Genomic DNA, 24,131 nt, shown 5'->3' with positions numbered 1-24,131 from the left:
GCTCAAATGGCAAATGCTTTATTGCTGAGCCATGTCCTCATGTAGGAAGAGGGGAGAGGGGTTTTCTAGAAAGTAACCATAGTCATGTTGGAAAACCCAGGTCAAAATTGCCATTGCTAAATAATTTATCTCCACGTGTTTGTCTAAAGCAAAAATTAGCAGTCCTCATTTAAAGACTTATAAAACAGCAGTCTGAAGATTTCAGAAGACAAGAGGACAAAAGTCTTGGTGTCTCAGCCAGGCCTTCCCAGGCTAGCTCTGCAAGTGCCACACCTCTCTGGGAGGGGACAGATCACTGTGGCAGGGACACAGAGGCAGCAGGATGTCATCGGCCTTCCCAGCCATCAACAGGGGTCAACACAGGTCTAGGCCCAGGAGGTACATGGGAGTGCTGAGGCCAACCAGTGGACAGCAGACATCTGTGGGGGCCACAGAAGAGTTGGCTCTGCAGGGACTGGGGTGTTCATCACTTTTTTTTTTAACATAGTATCTCATTTAATCAAGCCTGGCCTTAATCTTGGTATATAGCCAAAGATGATCTTGAACTTCTGATCCCCCTGCCTCTACTCCTCACTGCTGAAATTACAGGTGTTCGAAGTTTAATACACAGAGTTTTAGTTTGGAACATTAAGCAGCGCTTGTGAGAATGTACAATGGTTTCTACCTCTGCTGCAAATTTAAACAGAATGCCACATGACCCAACAGTTTCAATTCTGGATTTTTTTTTTTTATTTGTACCCAAAAGAATCAAAAGTAGGGCCTTGGGTATCTGCAGAGCCCATATGCCGGGCAGAGTTACCCACTACAGTCAAGGGCGGGAGCAGTCTATGTTCACTGAAAATGAACAGACACATACATGCTCCGGGTATCCATAAGCTTTGAAAGGGAGAAGAGCCTAAAACATGCTGTAACTTAAGCTCCCACACAAGACACATACTGAATTTAACTTAAATGAAGCCCCTCACTTCCAGATTCAGACAAAGTATGTGGTAGTTCTAAAAGCTGGGAGAAAGGGCGGGAGAGCTTCAGTTCTGCGGGATGGAAAGAACACTACAGACGCAGTGTAGGGCAGCGTGAGAGCGAACCTATACCACTGATCTGTGTCTCCAAATACTCTGTCACAGTGAATTCGTTTGCTATAGTTCAGGAAACAGAGCAACTGGAGGCCCCAGCCACAGGGGTTTTGTACAAATGGTTTATTTGCATTCTGACCCAGCACAGAGCCCACATACAGATCTCACTTATAAGTGCAAAATATGCTTTATTTCAGGTACAAAAACAACATGGGGTTATGACAACATGGGTTCCCGTGGCCACCTCCTGATGGCCTGCCACATATGTTTGATGAATCTGGACCACCCCCAAAATCCCCCACCACCTTTAAAAAAAGAATCACCTACCAATCTAGAGGAAGAAGGTAGGTGAGGTACATCTTAAGAATCGCTTTGAAGCATGGACACGACAAGCACATAGTAAGTAACTTTTTACCCAGTAAGCCTTTAACCCAGCAGGAAAAGATGAGTCAAGTGCATGAAACAGCCCCCTTTTGCTTGTTTCTAGTCCTAGCCCCACAAAGCTCTCCCAGTAGTGCTGTCAGCCCAAGGACAAAGGCTCAGGGCAGCTCTGTGGAATTGGGCTTGTCCATATATGTACCAGATGTGGCCTGGAGGAGACCTGGACTGGATGCCAGATACTCATCCTGGCTCAAACAAGCCTACATCAGGGTGGGTTGAGATCTCGGAGCTACCAATACATACGTACATACTATGTATTATCTTGGAGATGGGACTTAGACCTAAACACAAAATTCTGTTTTTGCATCTGCTGTACACATGGCCCAAGGGGAATTCTGTTTAAGGTTGTTTGGTTTATAGTGTTTTGAATGAAAGTTGTCCCATGAAGCCAGGAAGTTCATCTGGGTCCAGGGAGGCAGGAAGCTAGCTGACCAGCAATCACAACCCTGCACAGAAAGGGGCCAGCACACATGGGGAGAAGGCCTGCGAGCTCCAGGGATGCTAACAGAGCTTTGGGGTTCAAGGCACTTGCTGAAATCAAGCTGTCCTTCCCAGGACAGGTTCTGGTGAGCAGCCCAGGCCACCACATCCCCCACCCAGCTTCACAGCCCATGAATACAGCACAAAAGTCCTTTCTTCTATCAGACCCTGGCCAGGGGACCAGGACAAAGGCCGAGCAGGATTCCAGGTAACAGTGAGCATTTGAGGAAGAGACCTCTGTACTCCCATGGAGAGGCTGGGCAGAGTTCGTAGGAGCCAAGTGAGTACCAGAACTTTCCAGTAGGGAGACAATCAGAAGGCAAGGAACACTCCAGACTTCTTTGAATACACCTTCTACTTCTACACTTATGCAAAATGCATTTGCTATTTAAGATAGCCCTTAACATCTGAAACTGCCTTAAATGATCCGAAGGAGACAGAAGGCAACTTAGGTTAAGGGTAGCCGAGTAGTAGGGTGTAGGGTGCTTGCCTTGCATGCATGGGTCTCTCTGGGTTCTGGGTTCAAACTCAGGAGCTAGCTCAGTGGAAGAACACATGCCTCACTTGTATGAAGCCCCGAGTTCTGGGTTTGTTCCCTATCACTGCAAAATAAAACAATAAAAACACTAAAAATATAAAAAGAGAAGGGGCTAGGGAGTAAACATTTCAGTATTTAAGGATCAAGAGGTAAAATTATGTTGGTAAATGAGAAAACAAAATTCTAATTTTTAATAGCCCAGACTAGCCTCAAATTCAGTCACCCTGCTTTCACTCCCAGTCTCACCATTACCTCTATAATATATTATTGGTTGTATGGTGCTAAGGATAAAACCCAGGGCCTTGCTTATGTTTGGCAACTGCTCTGCCACTGAGCCACACCCCAGTCCCGCATGATTTAACATAAGCACTTCAAAATATAATAATTTAGTATAATTTCTGATGGCAGGGCTATCATTTCCCAATCTAGGTTTGTAGACAATGTTTTCTATTAACCATTTGAAGGCAAAACCAGACTGACAGCACAGGCTGCAATTCCCATTTGCAAAGTTGAAGGGGAACCCTGAAAGGAGGGGAACACAGAGCTCTTTACTCTAGCCCTTAAGAAGAACAGCCTGTCCTTGACTCCCCCCACCCCCAGGGGAGGAGCAGTCCTGTTAGGTCACAGAGGTGGACTCTACAGCCAGCCCTGAAGATACCTGATAAAACAGGGTCAAATGAAAGGGGAGGAGGTCCTTCCCTATCAGTGGACTTGGAAAGGGGCAGGGAGGAGACCAGGGAGGGAGTGTGGGGTTGGGGAGGGAATGAGGGAGCGGGATACAGCGGGGACACAGAGTTAACAAAATGTAACTAAAAAGAAAAATAAAATTAAAAAAAAAAAAAAAAGAAGAAGAAGAAGAAGAACAGCTGATGGCTCAGGCCAGAGTCTGTTGGCACTTTACCATGGGTAACAGCAATACCTAGAGGGGGCTCAGCAGTCTACTGTGAGCCTGGTGGGGTTGGGTAGCATCAGGAAGGGATCCAGGATCTCACTGGTTCTCGGGTCCAGTAACCCCATCTTCAAAGGGCAGAGATGGGAAGAGGAAAGAGAAAAGGTATGAGCATTCCATACTGGCCAAGTAGACTAGCAGGCAGCAGCATGCCACTCTAAGGTCCACACCTACACACAACACACGCTATCCAACTGCAGAGGGGATGCCTGCGCTTGGTGAGCAGGCATCCATGAGGGCTGATGTACAGAGCCCTGGTGGCACTTTGCACACCCAGGACAAGCAAAGTTCACCTCTCCGTTGCATGGCTTCGAGGAAGAGAAAGCAATGCTAAAGTTGTGTCACAGCTCAGATTCACCTACGGACTACAGACTCCAGGCTCTGAGGTCTCCACGTCAGTGTTCCTTGTTTCCTTTGGGGGACAGTTCTGGGGTTCAAGCCCAGGGACACTACCAATGGGCTATATTGCTCACCTTGTACTAAAGGGAGGCAGTCGTTCATGATGCGGCCTGGGACCCTTGACTTTTGGTCATGCCCCTCCAATGTACCTAAGGGAGCTACCACATTCAATTTCCTTTGCCCCCCACAACCTCAACTTTCCACTGACAACAGCTAAAGAGCCTTTCTATTTCTTCCACCAACATGTTAATGATTTTCAGAACTCCAGCCACTTGGGCCAGCCCCTGAAGCAACACTGGACTTAGGAACTGGTGACGTGCTTGTGAGTTCCAGCCCTTTCTCGGTTAATAGCTCTCAAGGGGCTCCAGGCAGACTGGGTAAGAGGTCACTAGGGTAATGTCTGACCTTTTCTAGACCCCCACAATGACTAATCTTGATTGTCAACTTGATGGGATTTAGTATCACCATGGAAACAAACCTCTAGCTTTGTCTGTGAGGGGTTTTCTTTTCTGGTCTTTTAATTTACTCAGCAAGAGCAAATATGTATTCCTCCACTACCAAAAATTATGTGGTCAAGTTTCCTGTATTTGAGGAACTCCAAAGTCAGCACACCTAGAGTGCAAAGAATAAGCCTCGACCCACCACGACCATCTCCTTGATCAGTCTCTCCCCTGCCGGGTTAAGTATGTGAGCAGTTTTCTAGGTTAATTAACCGAGGTGGGAAGACCCACGCTGAAGTTTCACGGGCTGAGGTTGTGCACCAAATAAAAAAGAAAAGCTGAGTACCCACATTCACCTGCCTTTGCTTTTTGACTATGGATGCCTTGTAACTGGCTGCCTCACGCTCCTGCCACCAAGACTTCCCAGCCATGATGCTGTACCCTCAAACTGTGAGCCAGAAAAAAAAAAAAAAAAACACTTCCTTCTGTAAGTTGTTGTTTTGTTTTTTTTTTTTGTCAGACATTTTGTCACAACAATGAGAAAAGTAATACAGACCCCAAGACGAGACATGAACTGCCCATGCCATCTGCTCTTTCTACAGTGTGCCATCTTTTGCTCTCCATTTAGACCACTTTGGTATGGGACAGAAAAGTATCAGTTTAGTCTCTCCTCATATGGCCCATGTAGAGACATTACTTGGGTACAAGGCCACAGGTATCTTGATGGGCTGAAAGTCAGAGGCCCAAAGTCTAGTCCTATTTCCACCAGTGTCTGACCTTGAGCAAATATTCTAAGGTTGCCTCTCTATCCAAGCATGTAAATGTTTGGTTGTGACCTTCCTCTAGAATTAGGGAGTGGTAGGCCATGCACCAGGAAAGATGGCAGAACGGGGAGGCGTTACCCAGTCCTGCTGACAGGAAGAACAAAAGGGCAGAGGAGCAACAGACCCAAATGCAGATTGTGAAGGGGAAAGGAACAAGAGATCAGCAATGGTTCCACCAGGCCCCTAGAGATCTAGTAGGTATCAGAGGACTCCAATGGAAGTGACTGCCTACGGGAGATGCAGTCCTTTCAGTAATTAGGGCTAAAAAGCAGATACTCACATGCAAAAGGATGAAACTGGACTTCCAAGCTACATGCCACACATGTAAAAGTAATTCAGATTGGAGCAGAGCTCATGGTAACAACTAAAACTTTAAAAATTCTAAGAGGGGCTGAAGAGAGGGCTTAGCTGTTAAGAGCACTGGCTGCTCCTCCAAAGGACCAGGGTTCAATTTCCAGCACCCAAATGGCACCTCACACCTGCTTGTAACTTTAGTTCCAGGGGATCCAACACCCACACACAGACATATATGTAGGCAACATGCCAACACACATAAAAAAATTAACATTACATTTTTAAAAAATTCTAAGAAACATGGATTTTCCTGGGTTTGCATTAGGTCATGGTGTCTTAGCATCCACATCAAAAGCATGATCAACAGAAGGTAATTCAGGCATCACACAAACTAAATAAATAGTAACTGTTTTTTGAGACTGGGTCTCACTATGTAGGCTCAGCTGGCCTTGGACGTGGGAGCCTCAGCTTTCTGAGTACTGGGAGTGCTGATTCATACCACCACGCCCACCCAACTTAGAAACTTGTACAGCCCACAGAACATCAATCATTAAGAGGATGAAGACAACTTACAGAATGAAGAAAAACTGATAAAGGGTTTGCACCTAGAATTTACCAACAACTTGTACAAGTCAATGAAAAGACACCCCAATTTAAAAATTGGCAAAGGACTTGAACAGACATTTCCCCAAAGATATACAAATAGCCAATCAATATGTGAAGAGACATTGAACACCATTAACCATCAGAGGCATGCAGGACACCTGCAGGATATTTAGCATAAGGGAAGTGGCTCAGTTGGTAGAGCACTTGCCTAGCAAGCACAAAGCCCTGGATTCTGTCCTGCGATGCATAAATTAGGTGTGGAGGCACTTTCTGTATTCTTATCACTCGGGAGGTAGAAGCAGGAGTATCAGAAGTTCAATATCCTCTTTTACCCAGTGACTTTTGAGGCCAGAATGGACTACATAGAAGGAAGGGAGGGAGGGATGGAGGGAGGGAGGGAAGGAAAGAGAGAGGAAGGAAAGGAAGGAAGAAGGAAGGAGGAAGGAGAGAGAGCAGGCAAGAGCGATATCACAGCAAATGTTGGTGAGGAGGCAGAGAAACTAGAACCATCCTCCATTGCTGGTGGGAATGCAAACAGGTGCAGGTAAGTGAGAAACACTGGGCAGTTCCTCAAAGGGGTGCACAGTTATCTCAGGAGCTGTCCACTCTACTCCCAGACAAATTCCCCAAATGAAGCTGTCCACAGGAAAGCCTGTGCCAATATGTTCACAGCACCAACATCTCACTAAAGCTGTCAACCCCACCCACACATTCCCCAAAGATGAGGAACTGAAAGCTCCACTTCACTGTAAGAGTTTCTCTGCCTGTAAAACAGGATTTTCCAAAACCTGATGATCTTTGAGCCTAGCAGTATCTCACCATGGCTCAGGGTAAGTTGAATTAGGAAGGAGTTGAAACTTTGGGCAGGCATAGATAACTGGCAAAATGAAGGTAAATTCTTACGTCTACCACAGCTACTGATCCTCAAACTCCCCCATAATTAAGAACGCTGATTCAACCATACCAACAAAGATAAAATAACCTATATATACACCTACAGCTGGGAAAAGAGGATCTTAAATCAAATGGAGCACTGAAGAAAATACACTTCCCCTAGACAACTTGGCAAACAGCAGTACTTAGCTGAGATTGTCTCAAAAACAGAATGGCATAAGTCCCTCTGGTTGTAGTATTGGGATGGTACCCAGTGCCTCATGCTTGAGCCAGGCAAGGGGTCTACTGAGCCATAGCCCAATCCCAAAGGTCTAGAACCGATGGTCAAGGCCACTGGGATACAATGGAATCATCACTTCTTTAGTACTCTTTACTCAACAGGAAAGAAAGTACACTGTAGCAGCCCAAGAGGAATCATTTTGTTCTCATGCTTCTCCTAGTCCATAGCAGCTGTGGGAGGTCACACAGGGAAAACGTTTGGTTTAGATGAGGAATGTGTCTCAGAGGCTTATGTTTTTGCGCATGTGATCCTACCTAGTGTTGTTGTCTGGGGATATTATGGGACTTTAGGAGATGCAGTCTTGCTGGAGAAACTTTATCACTGATGTGGGCCTTGAGGGCTTGTAACCTTGTACTACTTCCTGTTCTCGCTCTTTCTCTCTCTGCTTCCTTATGTGTATAAACATGAGATCAACTAGCTTTCCACTATGTACCTTCCTCACCATGATAAGGAGTCTACCCCTACAAAACGCGCTAAGCCAAAATAAGCCGTTTCTCCATTACATTGCTTTTGTCAGAGTCTCTTATCACAGTAACAGAAAAGGTGTCCACGAGAGGTCACACAGGTGCACTGCGGCATCTGCTTGTCAAGCCTCCGGGCTTGAACGCAGCAGAGCCTTAGAAACAAGGCAACTGAGAAAGAGGAGGAAGGCACAAGATAAATAGCCCCAGTCCTACTGGTTCATCCATGGACAGGAGAGAGAGGCCACGAGGGTCACTGAGAAGGGAAGTCAGTAGGAGCGCTGTGCAAGGTGTCCCTGTCAGGCTGGTAGAGCTAGCCACGAAGCTAGTGGTTCAAGGAGGGGCAGGACGGGGTGGGCAGGAAGAACAGTCAGGAGAGACCAATAATCTAAGGGGCCTCCAACTGCAGGGCGCAGGGTTTAAGAGATGCAGGTCCCCACTATCTGCCTGGGAAGCAGAACAAGAAACTGGTAAAAAGCTAAAAGCCAAGAAGAAAAGAGTAAGGAATAAGTAAGTGGCTTTCTGCATGCCAGACTTTGTGTCCATGGCTGTCTGTAGCTTTCCTGGTCTGGGCAGAGGCCCTCCTAGTAGGAGCTTGTGAGATGAGACAGCAGCTGACAGCGGGTGCAACGTCTAGAGCCAGGGGTCCATGGGGCTGGGGGCAGGTGCAGGTCACTGTTGCTCAGAGTCCACACTTCAGGATGATGTGGTAGCCGTCATTGCTCTCTGCTGCAAGATAAACACTGGGCATGGGCATGGGCCACAGGAAGAGAGGTGGTACAGTGGGGCTCGGGGTTCCCAAAAGGCATGTATTAAGACAGAGGCAAAACCACTCAAATAGCTACATATATAAGGAAGAGTCTGTTCACAGAAGCAGGGATTTCTACACAGGCTTTGGTACCTGCCTTATTTCTCTCTCTCTCTCTCTCTCTCTCTCTCTCTCTCTCTCTCTCTCTCTCTCTGTGTGTGTGTGGGGGTGTGCTTGTGCAGAGGCCAAAGGACAATCTCAGGTGTCATTCCTTAGGAGCCAACTACTTTGTGTTTTGAGACGGGGTCTCTCATTGGTCTGGAGTTCACCAAATAAGCTAGGCTGGATCCTGTCTCTGGCTCACCAGTACTGAGATGGATTATCCAAGCATGCACCACCAACGCCCAGCTTTAAACCACAAAAACATGTTATTCTGGAGACTGAACTGGGATCTTGACGCTTGCTCAGCAAGCGAGCACTGTATTGACAGGAGATCTTCCCATGCAAGCAAGCACTGTATTGACAGGGGATCTCCCCAGGTGCTCTGGGTTTTTACAATGAGCCTTTTCACCATAGCCCTAGGCCCAAAGTGGCTTTAGGCAAACTATGGCTCCTTGCCTTACTGTGAGCTCAGGGGCCTGTAAAATTCACTGTCTGTGCTATATTTAGAATCCTAAGGCCCCTGCTGTAAAAAGTTTAGTCTTCAGCTTAAACTAGTAAATGATGGTGGGACCTTTACGGGTGGAGCCTAGTGGGGGAAAAATGACCTCAAAGAAGACATGCCCTTAGCCGATCACTAACTCTTAGCTCTTCTACTTCCTCCATTTGCCTGTTCTCTTGAAGTGAGCGGAGCAGTTCTCCACACTCACACTACCACATGCTACCTTGCCACAGGCCCAAATGCAACGATGCCAACTGGCCATAGACTGAAGCGTCTAAAACTGAGCCTCAACAAGCCCATCTTCATTTCTGATAATCTCATGCACTGTTACAGCAACAAAAAGCTAGCATAACCTACATTTACAGAGTGAGCTGGGAAGTGGTTACAGCAGTCTGGCTCCTTATCTTCTTTAAGACTTACTGTACTCTTAATTAGGTATATATGTATGTATCTATGTGCAGATAAATGAAGTACCTGCAGTTCTGAAAAGGGCTTGGGATCTCCTGAAGCTGGAGTTGTAAGTTGTGAACCACTAGGCATGGGTGCTGGGAACCAAACTGGGGGTCTTTGCAGGAGCAATATGTGCTCTCATCCAATGAGCCATCTCTCCAGCCCAGTCTTCCATCCTGATGAAACCTACCCACTTACCCTCCCAGACCCCAGAAAGTCACAGCAGGCCTTTCCGCCTTGTGTGAATAAACACAACTCCTGGCACATAGGCTTGCTCATTCGCTCCCAGAACAGTATAGGTATCCTGGCATTCTCTAGGACATATGGCTCAGATAGATGCTCCAAGTCCCTGACTCACTCTGCCTGTCACTGTAGTCCTTGCTTGGGCTTCCCAGAGACCTTCTGTGAAAGCTCAAACACCAAGTTAATGGAGAACAAATGGCCAGGCCTGAGGTGTCCCCTCAAGATGTCACTTATTCTGGCATGGCTATGACTAAGTATGAGAAAGCTTGGATTTTTCTTGCTCCCAAAGGCTGCTCCAAGTTCAGCATCTTCTGAAGGGACCCTGTACAGGCAGATTCCACTTGCCCCCCATCACCCATAACTCCAGGGGACACAGACAAACAATTCATTCAACAGGAAGACAGGGACAAACTTACCTTTTAACGTGCTGAGGATAAAACAAGACTCATCTTGGAAATTCTGAACCATCTGAAAGGCAAAAGCAAAACATGTTCTTCTCATCTTCATGACATCGTCATATCATCAAAAGGCTTGATGAGGGTTAGAGAGACAGTTAATAAAGTGATTGCTGTGTGAGCATGAGGGTGGCACCAGAGAGAACCACCAGATTCTTCTTTGACCTCCACATACCCACATGAACAAAAGAGAAATTAGTAAGAGATAATAGATGGACGTGGTAGTGCACGCCTTTAAACCCAGCACTCTGAAGGCAGAGGCAGGTGGGTCTCTGTGAGTTTGAGGCCAGCCTAGCCTACAGAGCAAGTTCCAAGATAGCAAGGACTACACACAGAAACTGTCTCAAAAAACCAACCAACCAACCAACCAACCAACCAAGCCTAAACACAAAACCAGGCACAGTGGTATATACTCTTGATCCCAGCACTCAAGAGGCAGAGGCAGGCAGATCTCTGTGAGTTTGAGACCAGCCTGGTGTACAGAGCTAGTTCCAGACCTGCTAGAATTGCATAGTGAGAGACTGTCTCAAAAACAAATAACAAAATTAAACACAGTCACATTCACTCCACTGCACCCCCCCATCCCATTTGGGTCAATAGAATACATATATAATTGATGTAGCTGAAAAATTCTCATTGCTTAGTGACACAGTAGCACAATTACCCATGTCTGTGGTGAGGTTATAAGCACCCTACCATGTTGCCAGTGTGGTACAGACGGCGACTCACAGTACACACTTGATAATAACCCTAAATGATCCCACTCACCATTTTGCACGTTGGACACACCGTCCTTTGTGTTACTGTTTTACGGTGTGCTCTCACACACCAGGCCACTTGACTTCGTTGGCACTGTGTTCAGGGACTGGCATGTACTAGCCAGGTATGAGTGCCTGTATGATAGGGTGCTTCCACCAACCACACATTTCCCTGACAGCAGCTCATTGTTCACATGACTAACATATTTTTAAACCATTTGGGAAACTTGTGGGCCCTTTACGAGGGGGAGCCTTGTTAGAGGAAGGGGAGCAATGGGTGGGTTCTGAGACTTTATAGCCTAGCACCACAGCCTGTTTACTCTGCTTCCTGATGGCCCCCTCAGCCTGCCCTGCCTCTGCTGCCATACTTTCCCCAATAAACTCTGCCTCCCTTGCGTTGTTTCTCACTACGGCAACAAGAAAGTAATTAATAGTGATGAACATGTGTGTGTTAGTGGCTTACAAGGACCAAATAGAAAGGAGTGACTACGCCCCATACGTGCAGGGAAGACAACTGGTAGCCACCGTTTCGAAGCTCTCACTAGAATTCCCCAACAGTGCTCACAGGAGAATCTCTCTGGTTCCACGCAGCATCTGTAAAATGGAGCATCCTGATGACAAAAATGTGAGCAGGATGTACAATGGGAACTTGCCCCTCTGGAGGGCCATCTTTTCAACACTTCATCTCCTGAATGTCGTCCCTTGAGTTTTCTGCAAGGAATGTCCCCGAGACAACCCGTTCACATGTGCACCAAGACGCGCAGAAGAACGTTGAGAGCAGCGCTGTGATCTCGCAGAGCTTGCGCCATGTCTGCTACCCTCAGGCCATGTCTGCTACCCTCAGCAGCAGGAGTGTGAGCCCAGGGGGAGCTAGCCATTCCTGGTGCCTGGGCAGCAGCCCTCGGCTGAGTGTGTCAGCTTTCTTGAATCACAAGCATGGCGGAGGGAAAGAGGAAGCATGGAGGCATACATGGCCACCCCGCACCTGTCCAGTTTTACAACAGGCTACCGGGCTGAGGAGGTGGCTAGCTGGTAACGCGTTTGCTTTGCAGGCATGAAGAGCCAAGTTTGATCCAAGTTTAAAAACCAAACAAACAAAACAGGCTCAGCATTGCCACTTTTAACCCCAGTGCTGGGCACATGGAGACAAGAGGATGGCTGAGGCTGTGACCAGCCATCACAGTCTACTTGGCCAGCTCTAGGACATGAAGGGACTAAACAGTCCTGGTGGGTGACTGAGGAACATAAGGACCAACAGCCAAGGCTATCCCCTAGTCTCCGCAAGCACATGCCACATGTGTATTACCCCTACCCTTGAGTAGCATGTCAGGGAGAAAGAGGAAATGATCAGTATAAAATACACATGGACAGGCAAGGTCCAAAAGGGGCTTGTAGCCATCTTATTATTCTAATAAGTAAATACCTACTTAAGTGTGCAAGTCAGGACCAGTGAGATAGCTCAGTGGGTAAAAGCACCTACTATCCCATATTCTAGCCTTGTAGATCCGAGTTTGATTTACAAAACCCACACATAATGTCCTATGATTTCCACACATATGCTGTAGCACACACACACACACACACACACACACACAAAAGTAAAACAAGATTTAAAAACAAAAATGTGCATTAGTTTTATAGAATCTTTACGTGAATATACTACATTTCACAATACATGTTCAGAAATAGTTAAAATATAAATATATACATAACTGTACTCTAAAACCAAAAGGGTAGTAAAGACCCTTTCTAGAAGAAGAAGAAGAAGAAGAAGAAAGAAGGAAAAAGGAACCCAGTTTTTACTGCCTGCTCTGGATTACTGCCTCATATCCTACCAGTGCGTCTACCTGCCGACCCTGGCCCTCCCTGCAGGGCCTAATGGTGCATGAAGTACATTTATTCTATACCTCGGCCTGCTCCAGCGTGGACTCTTGGCCGCCCAGCCACTTGGGCATGAAAAGCCCTAAGCGGGGCCCACTAGGGCTTAATCAGTAACTCCCGTGTTTAATGGAGTGCCCTTGCACCCAGGGCTGGCTCCTCGCAGGCCGGGCAGCCGCCAGCACTCTGAGTAATTCAGAGCTCAAGGTTTCCAAATTGATTCAGGTAGAGTGGGAAGGAGACTTGGGGAATGAGAATGGCCTATTTAGCCAAGGTGGCGTTTGAGGTCTGCTCTCTGCTTCACTTGCTTAACTGCCTGCCGCTGAGGGCACAGTTTGGCAAGTGGGGGAGGGACTTCCCAGGAAGTCGCAAGGCACATTCGTGGTTTCTGTCTTCTCAAAAAGAAGTTCTCGGGGGTCTGAGCATGTGGCTAGAGTACTTGCTTAGCGAACATGCACAAAGCCCTGGGGTCCATCTCCAGCACAGCACTGACCAGATGTGGTACCACAGATGTGGTACAGAACACTATTGGAATCCCAACACTATAACCCCAGCACTGGGAAGGTGGAGGTAAGAGAACCAGAAAGTCAAGGTCACCCTTGGCTATACAGGAAGTTCAAGGCCAGCCTGGGTTACAGATCTTGTCTCAAACAAGCAATTCCCTTCGAGGCGCAAAGTAACATGCCTTCTATTCCATTAGAGTGGTCTACCATTCTCAAAGGCCTTTTCACCCTCCCAGTTCATTTAGTCAGCCCTAAGGCAGCAACTGCTGGGTCCATTTTCATTTTCTGTGAAATGGGAGCATGCACATGTGTGTCCACTATCTCTCTAGCCCTGGAATTACACGGGTACACTAACATGCCCAGCTTTTGACATGGGTTCAGGACATTGAGCCCAGCTGCTCATGATTTCAAGGTAAACACTTTACTGAGTGAGCCTCTCCCCAGACTGAACCTTTCTTCTTTATTTTTATTTTATTTTTTAAGATTAGTTACAGTTTATTACTTTGTATCCCAGCTGTAACCTGCTCCCTCATTCCCTCCCAATCCCACCCTCCCTCCCTCATCTCCTCCCTGCCCCTTTCCAAGTCCACTGATTGGGGGTCCTCCTCCCCGTCCATCTGACCCTAGCTTATCAGGTTTCTTCAGGACTGGCTGCAATGTTCTCTCTGTGGCCTAGCAAGGCTGTTCCTCTTTCAGAGTAGGGGGGAGGTCAAAGAGCCAGACATTGAGTTCATGTCAGAAATAGTCCCTGTTCCCCTTACTAGGGTACACACTTGGATCCTGAGCTACCATGGGCTACTTCCAAGCAGGGGTTCTAGGTTATATCCATACATGGTCCTTGGTTGGAGATACATACTGGGAAAGGATCTTCACCCTATATCTGACAGAGGGCTGATATACAGAATATATAAAGAACTAAAGAAGTTAAAAAGCAATAAATCAAACATCCAATTAAAAAATGGGGTATGGAGCTAAACAGAAAATTCTCTGTAGAGGAATATAGAATGGCAGAGAAACACTTAAAGGTATGCTCAATGTCCTTAGCCATCAGAGAGATGCTAATCTGAACCTTTCTTCTTAAATTCATAATCCCAGGTATTAATTGCAGTGCCAGAACTCTGTACAATGCCATGCACACACTTGTTAGTTAGAAGTGTCAGTGGAAGGAAGATCCAGGACAGAACAAACCTAAGATCATCTTTTCATCGTGGGCAAAGGATGCCCAATTTGGCAGGCAAATCTGCTCAACACATCACTCCCTACAGGGCTTGGGGCAAGGTTCCAACAGGGGTCTGCCACTTCCTGAATCTTCTGCTAGCAACTATTTCTGCCTTCCACAAGACTGTGTTGAGCAGCAACACAGTGGCACGAACCTTCACCACTGAGGGAGATCTTGCTACTGTCCCCCATGGACCACAGCTGCCCCTCATTTAACTCCTGGCCTCTCAGGACTTGCCCCCCCACTTGATGGGTGGCACATTCTTTGGACTGTGTATGTGTCCCAAGGGCACCCAGGCAGAGACACTTGAAGCAATCTGTCCTGTCCTCTGAGCTTAACAACCATCAGCATCTTAGTCACAACAGCTATGACTACCCACAAGAGACCCCCAAGATAAAGCCTGCTGGACCATGGAGACAGCAGAGGTAGGTAAAGGTGCTTCACCCTAAGTCTCCGCGGTGGAAGGAGAGAAGTGACTCTTGAAAGTTGTCCTCTGTGTGTACAGTAGCACCCATGCACCATTCACCCACCTACGACCGCCCATAAAATAAACAAGTGGAATAAACACGTTTTTAAGTATAGGGCTTGCTGCCACTCCCATATAGAGGGAGGGAGGGCATGAGAAGGTTCTCGGCCCCTCACATGAAACCCCAGCTGCCTCCCTCCCAGGCTTAAGTAACTACTTTGGAAGGCTAACTGAAAGAAAGACACCATCTCTGCAGCTATGGATGTAAGACTTTTCAATGGTGTGGCTGTTTGGGGATCATCTATGCTCCTGTAAGTAAACCCAATATAATTAATCAATTTTGGAATTGCTACTTCAGCCTGTTGCTGAAGTCACACAACATGGACTCAGCAGGCCTTTAGACCCAGCTGTGGTAAGAACACCCCCTCAAACTGCAGGCACCCACTACAGTTTTAGCTTCGAGCAGGCAACGTGCATAGAAAACACTGAGATACCCTGACTCCGTGGAGGATGCTCCTGAGGGGGGACCTGGAGCTCTTCCTGGGGGCCAGCCAGGTCATCTCACCTCATTGCTCACTACCACATGGATGCCAGCGGGACCCTGTCGGTACACGCGGTGGATATGCTGCGGGGGGATGCTGTACAGGCTGGCAATCTTCTCAGTCAGCTCCAGTGTGGTTAGCTCTTCCAGAAAGATAGCGTGGTACACTGCGAGGGAGGAGCAAGGGCCGTCGTTAAAGGGGGCGTTAAATTAACAAGGACCTGTCTGTGTGCTCCTACCCCATTCTGAGAAGCCAACCGTGTACTTAAGCTGCTCATGCCCTAAGCCACAGATGCCTATCCGAAACTGAGAAGGCCGGTGGAGCGCAATGACAGGTAAACACAGGCTGGCTGTCTTTGTCTCTCTTGTATGTTGATTCCTGGGCCCAAACAGGCATCCAGCTAGGGGAAGGGGAGGACACCAGGAGCACTGGAATTCCGATGTGCCTGGCATGCACCCTGCACAGTGGGTTACTCAGTAGTGTCTGGTGGAAGAGGGTATTTAAGAAGAGGATATTTACAGACAGTTATTCGTAGCTGAGCATCAGTGCTCTCTGCTTCCTCACTGTGGACTCAATGTGAGCAGCTGCCCACGCTCCTGCTGCCACCTTCCCTGCCATGATGGCCTGTGTGCCCTCAGATTGTGAGCCATAAGAAACCCTCCCTTTCTTAAGCTGCTGTGGCCAGCGTCAGGTGTTTTGTCACAGTAATGAGAAACGTAACTGAAACATTGAGAACAGAAATCAAGCTGGCTCAGGAGTCAGGCGCGGGCTCTGCTCCACTCACCACACAGGCTATTGTCTCCGCTGTCATCCTGCTTCTGTGGAAGGGGCATTTGGTTCTGCTCCAGCTCCTGGCACACGTAGATGGTCATCTTTGGCCTCACATTCCTAGCAAAAGAAGGGGACATAGTTAGCAGGAATGATGGACTGTTGTCCAGAATGTTCCAGAACCCAGCACGGAACCTGCAGTATAAGGGGACTTAGGGAAGAAGCGTGTGTAGGGCTGCAGAATGCCTTTCATGGACAGGTGTCTGGGGACAGAACCCTGGCCTGATGGATCTTTATGGCTTCACACAGGGCATTCTGGAGGAAGTGGGAGATGATTCTTCCCTGCCCCGCTGAGGCTTTTCTGTAGAATTGAATCTCAAGAGGTAGTGTGGTCTGGTGGGAGAGCATGTGCTTAGAGTGTGGATAGTCTCGGGTTCCATTCCATCAAGGGAGACAGGAAAAGAGACAAAGAAAGGACTTGACAGAGTTCCTCATACCTGAATGAGCCTTATCCCTTCCCCTCATTCCACAGAGAGGAAAATTGAGGCTCAGAGGGGCAAATGGCTTTTTTTCCCCCCACTGAAAAGCTTCTGGGAAACAAATCTGGGATTCACCCTCAATTGTACTGTCCGCAGCTGGCTACTCAGTTTTAACTCCAGGGCTCAAGAGAAGCTCACCAACACAGCCCATGCTTGGCACACACAAGCTCCAGGTTCTGGTCTCAGCAACAGAAAAAGTGAAGAGCACAAAACTTTAATAAAACCTAAACTGGATCTGACTATAATGTCAATGTTAGTGCCACAATACAGGGTCCCGCGTGGCCAGCAGTTTCCAGACTGTCATAGGACATTTCATTTTCATGGAGGGGGAGAGTTCTATCAGACAGCATTGCCCTGAAAACTGCACTGTGGTTTTCAAGGCCATGCCCCACCCCCAGGAAGTCAGAGCTCTCAGCCTGGACTCTGCAAGTGTCCAGAGTCTGGGCTAGGGACTAAAGGCCAAGCTCTGCAGACTCTGGATCCAGGAGGAGAGGAGAGCTGTGGTGGTTAATATTAATTGAGGAGCTCGAGTCACCTAGCAGACAAACATCTGTGAGGGAGGGAGTCTCTAGACAAGGTTAACTGAATGAGAAGACCCACCATCAGTGTAAGCAGTGTTAGCTCATGACCTGGGATCTCACTCTGCATACAGAGAAGACAGCAATCTGAACCACCAGCATTCTTCCCTTTCTGCTCCCTGACTTAAAGACAAAGTGAACAGCCACCCCCCACCATGGCAGCAATGACTTACGTGTGTAAAGCCCCGAATGGAATGTGTGTTGTGGACATGACCTGGTTATGTCAGGGACCCTAGCCTCAGAACCAAGGGAAACTGCAAAGCCTTGCCTTGGAGTGAGGCTCAGAGTCTGTGTGTGAATGATAGTGGGTTTAGAAAACGCCCACCATGGCTCCAACTCCTCACCCCCTGGATATTTATAGCCTAAAGGCTGTTCCTACAAAGATTAGCTAATTTGCATCCTTGTTCAGATATCCACTGTGAACCCTCTCTCCTGTTTATCTGTATGTACTAAGCCATGTTTAGCTGCATGCAATAACCCCACCTCCCTGATCAACTCGAATAAACATACTGATCTTCCAGGATGCTGGGGCTTCTCCACCAGAGCCCAGTCTCTATGAACCCAGCTTTCTTGTATATGTCTTTCCTTTCTTCATTCCCTAGGGCCCCAGTCTGGCCAATCTTTTAAGATGTGCTGGATGTGGCCTTGTACCTTCAACCATGAGCCAAAATAAACCTTCCTATTCATAAGCTGGCTTCTTTTCATAAGTCAGACATTTTGTCATGGTGATGAGAAAATTAACTAACACTGAGGTGTTTCTGAGCAAGGGCCACTGCAGCCAGGAGCTGAGGCGTCTCCACATGGTACCTCATTCACAGTCCCACCCCTCCCAGCACCTCCTCCAGCATTTACCTCCATGTTGAAAGAAGGAGTCCCTCCATCACCCAGTCCCACCAGCAGGCACCCACAGTTCAAGAGGCTGAGGTGGGGCTTCCTGCTACACACAGCCAGCCTAGTAGCCACAGTCTTTGGTTGGCTCCTCTAAGAAACTGACACCTACCTGCCTTTGATGGCATTGAAGAGCCGAATCCCATCTGCGGGGCCACAGACCTGGACCAAATCATCTCTGGACATTTTCAGCAGGTCAGCACCTAAGCAGAGATGTGCACCATTGGTTACACAGCATATACCTGCTGACCCACAGCAGGGCTGAGGGACAAAGTAGGGCCAGCCTCACCCTCAGTGGGCACAAGCCCTTCCACAGAAAAAAATGGCCATGATGCAAAACAATCCTAGGATATCACAGACATACAGGTCAGACGATGAAAGCTAGTATGCTTACAAGTAAAGGGAGGTAAGTCCACTCCCACCCCTCTGACTGCCCACCCCTCTCTCTGTAGTTTCCATCTGCACTATTCTGTCTGCACAGATTTTATCAGCATGTTGTCACCAATGACATGTGTATATATCTGGGCAGAAGCATACTCTCACTGGAGGTTGACAATACAAACAAACCAAGAGGCTAAACATTAGCCTCCCAAGAGACAGACATGAACAGACCTACCACCCCATTTGAAGGAGCAGAAGGCGGCCACTGTCTTTTGAAAACACAGGAGAATAAAGGTTGATGGGGAGGCCAGAGCTGTGACATCTTTAACGATTGAGTGCCCTCAGATCCCAGGGCTCCTGAGGATTTTCCAGGGGACTCACCTCCTTTACCTCTATCTCAGATGATATGTCAGGAATAGGTCTGCAAATGTAATGGCTCTCTGAATCTAACACCCTCTTTTCCTTTTCTTTGAGACATGGTTTCATGTAACCCAGGGTAGCCTTAAACTGTATAACTGAGGTAATCTTGAACTTCTCCTAAGTATACTCTACCCAGTTTATGGAGTGCTAAGGAATAGAACATAGGGCCTCCTGAATGCTAGGCATGCAATCCACAGTTCTAATCCAGAATGGTTGGCTTTGTATTGGAATTGAAGGCCAATTTCCTTCTATGGACCTGCCAGAATCCAGATCACTTGCTACTAGTGACCTGACCTCATTGCTTCCCTGGTCCTCAGTTCTGTGGCATCCACCTCACTGAGGATTCCCTTGGACACAGCCGTAGGCCAACGAGACCAGGGCACTTGTGGATTCCAAACCTAACTCCACAATAGTCACCTGAGAAGCTGGCGAAGAGCCAGCAGAACTGTGAGAAGCGGTTGCGGTGCAGCCACTGCTGCGCATCCTGGATAGAAGCTGATGGGAGCAGGTGCTGCAAGCAAGAGACAGAGAAGGTTCAAAATGGTCACAGAGCCAGAGGGACTGCCAGCCCACCAATGCCCATGCACACTTACATCACTGCCCAGGGGTAAGGGCTCCACCGGGTGGGTAGGTGAGCTGTTACTGTAACAGAAAAGGGATGGTTGATGAGCATGAGGGCCAAGGTTCTAGAACCTATGTAGTGCCTACGTTCAAGCAGGAGTGTGACTGCCTGGATCAGCCACAACATATGACCCAATCTCTTACAACGTCTCCTGAACTCAACTGTTACTGCCTGGGAGGTCTAGATGGGCCACACTGCTCCGGGTAACAGCAGCTCTACCTGTATAGTCTTCAAAGGGCTTGTGTGTTGTGACTAGATCCTGAGCTGCATGCCCTGTGATGGTTCACCTTGATGGGAGTTAGAAGGATCATGGAAACGACCTCTGTGCATGCCGGGGAGGGAGTCTCCATATTGAGTTAACTAAGTTGGGGAGACCCACCCTAGCTGTGGCAGTAGCATCCCACGGTCTGGGGTCCTGGACCGAACAGAAAGAAGAGGGTGAGCTGAGTACCAGCATCCACTGCCTCCTGACTGTGGACGCCGTGTAGCCAGCTTCTTCCTCCCGCTACTGTAACTTCTGAGCAGTGACAGGCCCATATCTCCTTGAATTGTGAGCTGAAACAAAGCCTTCCTAAGTCACTTCTTGTCTAGTATTTTTGTCCCAGTGCAAGGAATTGGCTAAAATACCAAACAAGTTCCAGTAATTTAGCACCCAGGAAGCTACAGATGAACTGAAATCATCAACAATTTCCAAGCCAGATGGGCACAAAAGGACCACTGTGGTGAATCCACAGGTCAGCACCCACTTAGGAAGAAAAACATGGCCCTGGTTTTCCCAATAGCAAAGTACATGCAAGCATGTTTGATTCCCAACACCCACATACAAAACTGGTGCAGCAGGGCATGCCTCTAATCCCAGCACCGGACGTGGGACAGAAGCTTCACTAGAGAGCAAGCACTGGCTAGCGGGTCTCACCAAGTCAGTGAGCCCCAGTGAGACCCTGTCTCAAAAATGAGGTGAAGGGTGACTGAGGAAGACGCCTGACAGCAACTCCTGGCTTCCACATGCACATATATATACAAGACCCTCATCCCAGCCATCAGTCACAACAGCAGTCCTTCCTCTGTCTGTAGCCCAGGCACACCCTTCCTCATGACCCTGTGTTGAACCCCTAACACATTTCTCCTTCAAGGAAGCAGGGCTTAGGAAACTTAAGGAAGTTGCTTCCCCAAGGGTAGACATCAAAGAGCAGGTCTGCCTGATCTCAAAGACCCTTTTTTTTTTAATTTTAATTTAATTTTATTCTTTTACTCATGAGAAGACATTTCACAATGGTAAAATCAAGTTCACATAGATCTCCTTTGGCTCAGGCTGACTTTGAAATTGCTATATAACCTTGAACAGCTGATCCTCTTTCTCTATAAGTGCCACCACACCAGGTATTGGGAATCAAATTCAGCATTTCCTCTACCAAATGAGCTCCAGCTCCATCACCCAACCCTGATTTTTTTTTTTAATACACTGACTGCGAAGCTGGGGCTTCAAACAGCGGTCCTACACTTGTTGGCTAACAGCATCCAGGCTGGCACTCTTCTCTAGCCACGACCAGGACATTACTGCAGAGCCACCATGGTGATGTCAAGAGCCTTGGTCTACACAGCATGCTAGTTAGAATCTGCCTATGCTGCCTGCACTGTCCTATCACTGTGGCCTTGGCCTATCTGCAGAGTCAGCCAAGGTTCGACTAGCTTTGGTGCTTCATCACTGAAACCCAGGTTAGAGACTCCTACTTGGACAGTCCCTTCAGGAAGCATGAATAAGAGGCAGACAGAAAAGCAAGGAGGCCCTGCTAGATGCCTCAGTTATCCAGCACCCACTTCAGGTGAACTCTGGTTTTCAAGGTAAATTCTCACAAACCTGTGCCAATTGTGGAAGTATATAGAGAAGAACACACACACAGACCACATAGTCAGATGTGATGGCATATACCTACATCCAAGTACACAAGAGGCTAAAAAGGTAGAATTGCAAGTTCAAGGTTAGTCTGGGCTATATACAACCCTGCCTCAAAAACCCAAAGCTAGCTAGCTGGGCCATGGTGGTACATGCCTATTTAATCCCAGTACTCAGGAAGGGAGGGGCAGGTGGATCTCTGAGTTTGAGGCCAGCCTGGTGTATAGAGTGAGTTCCAAGACAGTCAAAGTTACACAGAGAAACCCTGTCTCAAACAAAACAAAAAGAAAAACAAACCGCAAAGAGCTAAATATGGAAGCTGAGGCTGTAGCTCAATGTTCAAGTTCCTGCCTAGCAAATACCTGGCCCTGGCTACCACTCCTAGCATGGGGAGCTAGAGAGGAGTAGATAAGTATGGCTGTGATTACTATACCGGTTAACCACACTAAAACCCAAACAGATGCCAGGCAATGGGATGGAGGAAGACCAAAAAGGGAGCCCTCTACCCCACTGCATGCCAGGACAAGGAGAAGAGGGTTGGACATACCCTTCACGGAGGCCAAAGCTGTTGGGAGAGCCATTGTAGCTTGGGGATGGAGTGCTGTTCACCTGGTAGGCTACATCAGGCCACGGAGAGCACTGTGGGAAGAGACACAGGGTAGTGTGACTCATCAGAGGTCTTGGGATAAGCTTAAGAGACAGCCCATACTCCTCAGGCCCTTCCAAGCAGGCATACACGGGCACTGATGCCTAAGATCTTGCTGTGTCAGCATGGAGCACACAATGACTACTCACAGTGAGCCATGGCCAGCCAGACTGCTAGGGATACCTAACATGACAGAAGAGACCTAGAACTCTGGAAGTCATCCTAGAGCAGATACACCATGAAAGGTACCCCTTTGTGCTTCCTGATAGTCGAATCAAAAGGGGGGAGGGGCGGAGAAGAAGCATCATGTAAATGTCAAAGCTTACAAACGGAGACAATCAAACCCCAACTGGTCAAATATGTTTAAATAAGTATTGTACAGAGGGTAGACGGCTTCTAACGAAGAGGAAAACAGTAAAATTCAGAGTGAGGAAACTGCTCAAGGCAGGGGGACTATAGCAGGCCCTGGAACTCCTCCCAGCCAACCTGTATAGTTGCTCCATTTTAGTACCCATCTGGGCTCCCAAAGACAGAAACACGCGTGATCTGAGCCTTCTCCTGTGGACATTCCAATGCACAGGCCAAAAATGAAGGGACCCGGTTGGGGGTGCCAGAGAGAGAAGACAGACCTCCAGGGAAAGGGAGTGCCCAAGCCTGCATTTCTTCCCTTCCCTCCCTCTGAGGCAGTGACTTGGAGAGGGCCAGTCTGAAGCATTCCTAAAGACTGACTATCCCCCACCAAATGCCAGGTTGGTAAATATTTAACCATTGTGAGTGTGGGCTGGAATTTGTTGATGCTAAATCCTACCAATGGAAGAAATCTGATGAGCTGATAGAAGGGGTGCACTGGCATCTCCCAAGGTCATATAGTCTGGATTCTTCACACCAGCCGTGCTGTGCTGTGATGCGGGCTTACACAGTCATAGCACGCTTTTAGGAAGTCAGTATTGGAACAGAAAAGTTGGGCCTCAGCCAGGATGAGAAACACTGCACTAGATGGGGGTATTCCTGGCTGTGTCATCAGACAGGCATGGGCATCAGAAGGAACTGCACAAAACACTGTCCTTTGTGTCCTTCCGTTGGCAGAGAGCAAGCACAAGTTTTCCTGTACCAGACTCCCTGCCCACTGTCACCCTCAGAAAAAATAGAGCACCGGTACCTACTTGAAAGCCACACCAGCCTTTCCCCTTTCCAGTGCAAATATCCCTGCACACGCGGCTTTGCACATACATACACAGGCGTATGCACAGCTGGGACCTGGCCACCCTCCTCTTGGATTTCTGTACCTCAGTCTCACCAACAACATTGCCCCGACCCTGCATGGCTACCCTGAGTCTTATATATGCCTTTAGAGTGAATCCAGTTAGTCAAAACCACCAACACAGTGAGGAATAATTATTAAGGGGTGGGGCTGGACAGTGGTGTCACAAGCCTTTAATCCCAGCACTCAAGAGGCAGGGGCACAAGATCTCTGTGAGTTTGAGAGCAGCCTGGTCAACAGAATAAGTACCAGACAGTCAGGGCTACACAAAGAAACCCTGTCTGTGGATGATGGAGGGAAGAAAGGAGGGAGGGGAGGAGGAGAGAGAATAAAGAAAACAGGCCAGAAAAAGTAAAGCCGCTGATGGCCAGTAACAGGAAGCAAGCGGAGAGAGCTGCTCATAGCTTCTGAGGAGCTCTGAGGAGTTTCCTGAACCTACAAGATGGCTGCAGAGGACTGCCTCTTTCTGCTGTGTGTGCGCTCGCGTGCACCTGGTGATCTGGAGCTCAAACTTAGGTTGCCAGGCTTATGC

At 48.0% G+C, this 24,131-nt stretch overlaps 1 protein-coding gene across 1 annotated transcript in view; it reads right to left on the bottom strand.

The window, feature by feature from the left end:
* Positions 1-1,181: 1,181 nt before the first annotated feature.
* Positions 1,182-24,131, bottom strand: part of Tfcp2l1 (transcription factor CP2 like 1) — a 58,946-nt gene continuing 35,996 nt past the window's right edge. The window contains exons 8-15 of the mRNA XM_021633252.2: positions 22,240-22,331; positions 19,770-19,818; positions 19,594-19,687; positions 18,488-18,578; positions 16,387-16,490; positions 15,626-15,768; positions 10,198-10,249; positions 1,182-8,408 (exon numbers count right to left, since the gene is read on the bottom strand). Of these exons, the coding sequence (XP_021488927.1) occupies positions 8,362-8,408; positions 10,198-10,249; positions 15,626-15,768; positions 16,387-16,490; positions 18,488-18,578; positions 19,594-19,687; positions 19,770-19,818; positions 22,240-22,331 (672 nt within the window). The 3' untranslated portion in view covers positions 1,182-8,361. The remainder of the gene's footprint in view (positions 8,409-10,197; positions 10,250-15,625; positions 15,769-16,386; positions 16,491-18,487; positions 18,579-19,593; positions 19,688-19,769; positions 19,819-22,239; positions 22,332-24,131) is intronic.

This window comes from Meriones unguiculatus, chromosome 18 (assembly GCF_030254825.1).
Source record: "Meriones unguiculatus strain TT.TT164.6M chromosome 18, Bangor_MerUng_6.1, whole genome shotgun sequence".
Classification (NCBI taxonomy): Eukaryota; Metazoa; Chordata; class Mammalia; order Rodentia; family Muridae; genus Meriones; species Meriones unguiculatus.
Note: the sequence above shows the minus strand (reverse complement) of the source record. Positions and strands in the feature narration are given on the sequence as shown.